Source organism: Jaculus jaculus, chromosome 16 (assembly GCF_020740685.1).
Source record: "Jaculus jaculus isolate mJacJac1 chromosome 16, mJacJac1.mat.Y.cur, whole genome shotgun sequence".
Taxonomy (NCBI): Eukaryota; Metazoa; Chordata; class Mammalia; order Rodentia; family Dipodidae; genus Jaculus; species Jaculus jaculus.
In genome coordinates this window covers 1,590,495-1,597,050 of record NC_059117.1, presented here as the reverse complement: position 1 = coordinate 1,597,050, position 6,556 = coordinate 1,590,495, and the positions used below count along the sequence as shown (strand labels likewise).

Genomic DNA, 6,556 nt, shown 5'->3' with positions numbered 1-6,556 from the left:
TTGCAAATGGACTCGAAATGCATGAGCCACCTTGTACATCTGGCTTTTGTGGATACTGGGGAATTGAACCTGGGTCCTTTGGCTTTGCAGAAAAGAGCCTTACCTGCTAAACCATCTCTCCAGCCCTTTAAAAATTATTTTATTTTAAACTATTTTTTTTCTTTTCAATAAAACAAAAACAGCATACAATGTTAATAAATGTAGGAGTTAAGCTGATGTAAAGCTAGAATATATTGTAATAACATCTTCAAAATACTGGAAGAAAGAGTTATCTCCTACTTTTTTACATTGAAATGAAATTTAAAATTAAAATGAACTTTAAAATGAAAGTGAAATTTAAAATGAAAATGAAATGAAAACATTTTTAGATGCATACACATGAAAGCTGAGAATGCTGGCTTGTACTTGGTAGAAATATTAAATGAAGTTTCCAGGAAAAGGAAAGCTAGCCTGAATAGAAGCCAGGAAGAGTAAGAAGTAAAGAGCAACAGATAAGTACATTTAGTAAATAAATATAAATAGGTAAAAGTGAGACATTAATGGTAATACTGCATGAAGTAGAAGGTGAAACATTGATTATGATACCACATGAGGTAGAAGGTGAGACATTAGCAGTAATACTACATAAGGTAGAAGGTGAGGTATTAATGGTGATATCACATGTGGTGGAAGCTGAGACATTAGTAATACTACATGAGGTCAAAACGTAAGTAGAATTTGCCCATCATGTATAAGATGAATAGAACCAGAGGCTATAGCAGGGGCAAAGTGTGGGATCAGACAAGATGGCTTGGCTGCCCTGTCAGGAATACTCAGCATTGGTTGACAGAACCAATTCCTAGTATAAATGTAAACCAGAAGAGAATAATGCCTGCTTATTTCATGTGGTCACTGTTGTCCCCAGAATTCCCTCCTTGAGGTAGAGTTTTTCAAATTTGTACCATTCTTTTTCAAGAATACCCAATAGAAAATAATGTGAGAGGATTATGATCCAATTATATTAAGTACATGTATGAAAATTGTAAATAAAAGGGAGACAAAGATAACACCCAGTGGTAGCTCCTGAAGTATATTTCATGACCAAAATCTATTATTATACTGTAGATAAGTTGGGAAGAATATGTTTAGCTATTTTGAAAGCTAAGTGATACCCAACCCTGCAGATTTTCACTTCTGTTAAGTGCTGCTTACCTAGGTGGTCATTAGTTATAGATATAAGAGAAGAGCATGGTGCTTAGGAACCCTGGCCCATAGACATGGTTTGAGAACGGACTAAGCCACCAGCCATGAATGGCGAGTCAGCCAATCAGATTGTTAGGTATGCTTCACTTCTGCTCTGTCAATACATCTTCCTTGCTATTTGCATTTAATAGTCACAACCTTAGAAATATCACATAATAAAGGCTAGACAATATCAGTCCTATGATAATGAAATGATCCTGATTCACTGTTGTAAAAGTAGGAGCAGAGGTTGGAAGTATCATTTGGATTATTATCCAATATTTAAAACCAGTGGTTTTCTCTTTTTAATCATATGACTAGTCACAGCTGAATGAGAAGGCATTGTGAAAGATCTAAGTTGTCAGGTCAGATGCAGTGTGGGGGTGCTTTGCTTTATTCCTTTTTGAGAAGAAACTGAGTTTGTTTTTAATTTTATAGGCTGCCCTCTATCTTTAGACTGATCTCAAAACTTTGGATTAAAAGCAGGTCAACTCAAGTTTTCTAGCTAATTTAAGAAAGGGAAGACTGGCTTTCAAAATACACTGATCTATAACCATATGAGTAGAACCAAGTTTGTTCATGGATTTCCTTTCTCTTTACAGAGAGAAAGAGAGAGAGTGATATTAAATGATTTATCCTATACAGGGCTCAGTTTTTCCATTTAAAATTCAATGTTGCAATGAGAGTTAAATTAAGTAACACAACATATTGTAGTCCTGGCATATAGAAATTTTTTATCATGTGTTTCTGATATTCAAAAGGCAAAGATCATGGTAGTTTGAAAAGAACAGTGACTCTAGACAATGAGACACTATTGATTATACTCTTGTTTTTTCAGAAACCAATCTGATTAGGCTACCAGCCAAAGGAAAAACTGAACAGACATTGTGGAGGCATATACCTTCTTGACTTATGTGAAGACACAAAATAATTTCTACTAGGTGTACCTACTCTGTTACAGAGAAAAAATAAAAGGCAAGTAGAGATATTGCACAGTATAACCAAACTATCTGTTTCAAAGTTCTTAAGAAAACAATTAATTAATTGGTTCACAATTCTCAAAATATTGTGTTACATGCTCACACAAACATAGATTTTCTGGAGTTAGACTTATTAATTTTTTAAGTTCAATAATTTTATTGAATATACTAGAAACTTTTCTTTGCTACAATAAATACTCTGCCTCCTGAGTGCTGGAATTAAAGGCGTGCACCACCACACCTGGCTCCTTTTGAAATTTTAATACTACAGATATAGCTGTTGATCTGGTTAGGTACTATATATGTGCCTTTCCCTTATACACAGAATAATAGATTTTACACCCCAACACCAACTCTTTTCCTCCTTCAGGATCACTATCTCCTCACTGAAAAGTCACATGATGTAATATTCTTGAGATTTATAGATACTGAACATATCATTCATTTTAGTAATTGGTTTATAATGTGAGTTAATTATACATTGTGTGAAGAGATGATCAAGAAGTAAGTAAATGTTTTACAAATGTCATGTACTGAGTGATTAATTCAGTTACTGTTCTTGCTCAGTCTGAGTCTTCACAGTATCAGTAAGCAGAGCTCTGCACTGTGATGTAATCATCCAAGTCCAAAAACTATGCTTGACTAAGACTCTACTTCTTCAATCAATGTTTGCACCGTAACTTAGAACATTCTGCACATTTGAGAATACTGGTCTTCATTTTAAAGAGGTGGGAAGATCTAAAAGATTTAAATGGGAAGTTCAACATCACTTGTTTAGTGAAATTTAAAAGTTTAAAAATATTTACTAATAATGAGTTAGAATTTGAAACATGGATTAGAAGGGATTAAGTATTTGAGGACATATTCCTTCAGGAGCCCAGAGGAGAAATAACAGTGAGTCTTTTATGAATTTGAAAAGCATTTGAAGACAGGGAGTGGGAGGCAGGTGACACACCACATTTTCAATGTGAAGCACTTAGTCAAGGTCTTTCTGCTAGATATTATAACTACAATGAGAAATGCAAAAAAAAAAAAAAACTTCATATAACTGTTCTCATTCCTTGAATTTGCTGACCTTTTGTCAAATGAAACAATATCCTAGATGAATTAAATATGAATATTCTTGGGTTATTTGCTAATTAGTTAGAAAATGTGGACATTTGTGACCATGTGTAAAAGATTTTGTGATTCTTCATCCATTCCCTCAGCTTTCCATCCATCTGATGTTCTTTGCAGTGGTTGCTCCAGTTCTCAGGCATATGTTAGCACCACATTGTCTGCAACCCTCAAAAAAGTAGTGCAAATTATTTTGCATATTTATACTTATATAGGGAAAATTATAAATATATGTGTGTCACTACATTTAAAACTTATAAATTCATATCTATACATTCTCTGAGGCCATCTCAACTATGAAATTAGATGCTGTTTCTATTGAAAATCAACAGCTGCTATGGTTTAGATTTGGTTTGACTGAAACATCAGTTTTATGCATTGATGCTAAATCCCCATTGTGAGATATTAAGAGGTTGGAAACAATCCAGCTATAGTGTTTATGGTGAGAATTTGGGTTAGATTTTATCTTTAGGGTGTAATCCCCATGATTCAGTACAAGTGGCTCTAGAAAAAGAGGGAGAGAGATTAGACACATGCACATCCACTGTGTCCTATTTCCACCCTGAAACTCTGCCAGAAAGATGTGTGGTTCCATGACCTTGGGCTTTCAGAACTATGAGCCAAACTGAACCTCTTTTTATAAAGTTATTTAGCCAGTGATATTATGTTATTAGTGATATAAAATAGAATAATGAAATGGCTTACTATTTTAGACCTAGGGTATAACCAACATGCAGATGATATTAGCCTCATTCGTAAAGCACATAAGATTATATCATGAAAATAGGATAAGCTGCAAATCTACCTTGCTAGTGCCTTGGAGGATCTCTATAGAAAGCTAAGGAAGCTTGCTGAGTATACCAGTGCTTTTTCTTTTCCAGGGAATGCTTGAAGGATGGCTGGTTACAATTCCTCTGGGAATTCCTCTTGTGATCCTATATTTACACCCCACTTAGCCAGGCTCTACTTTGTAGTGCTTATTGGTGGACTAGCAGGCGTCATCTCCATCCTGTTCCTGCTGGTGAAAATGAACTCTCGCTCTGTGACCACCATGGCAGTAATTAACCTGGTGGTGGTCCATGGAGTCTTTCTGCTCACAGTACCTTTCCGTTTAACATATCTCATCAAGAAGACTTGGACATTTGGGCTACCCTTCTGCAAGTTTGTGAGTGCCATGCTACATATACATATGTACCTCACCTTCCTCTTCTATGTGGTGATCCTGGTCATCAGGTACCTCATCTTCTTCAAGCGCAAGGACAAGGTGGAATTTTACAGAAAACTGCACGCCATTGCGGCCAGTACTGCCATGTGGCTTTCAGTGATTGTCATTGTGGTGCCCCTTGTGGTTTCTCAGTATGGAAGTCATGGGGATTACAATGAACAACATTGCTTTAAATTCCATACAGAACTTGCCCGTGAGTATGTGCAAGTCATCAACTACATGATAGTTGCTGCTGTTATCATGACCGCTGTATTCCTCCTGGTCTTTCAGGCTTTCATCATTGTATCAATGGTACGGAAGCTACGCCACTCCTTACTCTCCCACCAGGAGTTCTGGGCTCAACTGAAAAACTTGTTTTTTATAGGCATCATCCTTATATGTTTCCTCCCTTACCAGTTCTTCAGGATTTATTACTTGTATGTTGTGGCACATTCCAAGGATTGTAACCACAACATTGCATTTTACAATGAAATCTTTCTGAGCATAACAGCAATTAGCTGCTATGATCTACTGATCTTTGTTTTGGGGGGTAGCCATTGGTTTAAACAAAAGATAATTGACCTATGGAATTGTCTTTTGTGTCGTTAGCCAAGACTGCAATGATCATTCTTTATATTTGGCATGAAAATGGGCAAGTGATCAGAACCAAGCTTTCTCCCAGACAAACACAAAGTACTATAAGACATCAGAGTACTCAGCCCACTCTTGGTTTGCTCCCTGGCATCTCTGAGGGATGCCTACAAAAATGGGTGTATGTGAGCCCATACAAAGCTACAACACTGCAGAGGCATATTCCAGCAAACAGTGTCCTCTTGGCCCATCCAGATGAGATGGGTCCAAAGATGCTATGGTTTGATTAGTACATTCTGACTTCCCGGGGTTAAAACATGATCTGTTTTTAGACTTTGACTTGATTTAGATGACAAGGTGTTTTCACTATGCTTTATCTTAGGAGGTGGAAAGTTCTGATCACAAAACAGATCCAAAAAGATAAACTCTGCCTAGCTCACCAGACAAGTTGACCTGTTCAGGTCACACCCTGTATAAAGGTTGGAAGGAGGGAAGGAAAAGAAAGGAACAATAAGAATTTTTAAATTTTTCTTAATTTGGGAGGAGAATCTATTTTCTAGAAATCAATACAAACCAAACTTGGACTTCTGATATAACAAGCTATTCTAGATTTTTCTTTTTAAGGGTTGTATTTAAGGACATGGGGATCAACAGTTCAATATGACCAATTGTATTGTTCCTCCCAAAATCATGTATAAGCATGCTGACCACACCTAAATAATAGTGAATTGTAACATAGAAAATGTTCCTGGCCAATTACTTAATGAATTCCTAAGAATGATTAATTTCATTTTTTATCTGTTTCTTTATTTTGAAATACATTTTTAGATATCTTGGGCAATAATTAATACAAAATTTCTTTAGTGATAGAAGGCTATACTGAAATCTTTAGAACTGCCTTCCACTTTAAATATATATACCTTTAAATAAATGTAAGCTACATGTTAAGAGAAGAACTCTTAAGAGATATATGGGATGATTCTTAGTTTGGAATTTGTGAGATTATACTGTAGTAAAGTTTTCTGAGTATTTGAAAAATAAATGGATATATGTATTTGCAAGAAAAAAAATGTCATAACCCTATAAAATATTACTTATATTTTATTTCCAAATTCTGAGGAATATGAACTTCTTTTCCATGGACTAGTCATGGTTAAGTTTATTGATAGGCCCTGTTTTTTTTTTTTTTTATTTCTTGAAACTTTTCAAAGAATGAACCTGGCTTCACATTTAAGACTTCAGCAAAGCCTCAGGTAATTAATGGTATGAATAGAAGAACAAATTAATTGTGAATGTTTATTTCCAGGAGGAATGTCTTCTTCATGATTAAAAAATATGGGCTTTTCTCTAGTTGTCTTACTCTATGGATCATGAGTTCATGTGAGGAAGACGCGCCCTGTGAGTTGCTGCCACACTGAGGCGATCACTGCAGCGTAGACTCTTA

The 6,556-nt window shown here is 35.6% G+C and overlaps 1 protein-coding gene across 1 annotated transcript; it reads left to right on the top strand.

Moving 5' to 3' along the window:
* Positions 1-4,212: 4,212 nt before the first annotated feature.
* LOC101596178 (probable G-protein coupled receptor 141) lies at positions 4,213-5,194 on the top strand. Its single transcript, XM_004668851.2, has one exon. It carries the CDS (start codon positions 4,213-4,215, stop codon positions 5,128-5,130), a length of 918 nt encoding a protein of 305 aa, XP_004668908.1. The 3' UTR covers positions 5,131-5,194.
* Positions 5,195-6,556: the final 1,362 nt, after the last annotated feature.

Bases quoted from the DNA above. Each gene is read 5' to 3' on its own strand.
- LOC101596178 (XM_004668851.2), top strand. From the start codon at position 4,213: ATGGCTGGTTACAATTCCTCTGGGAATTCCTCTTGTGATCCTATATTT.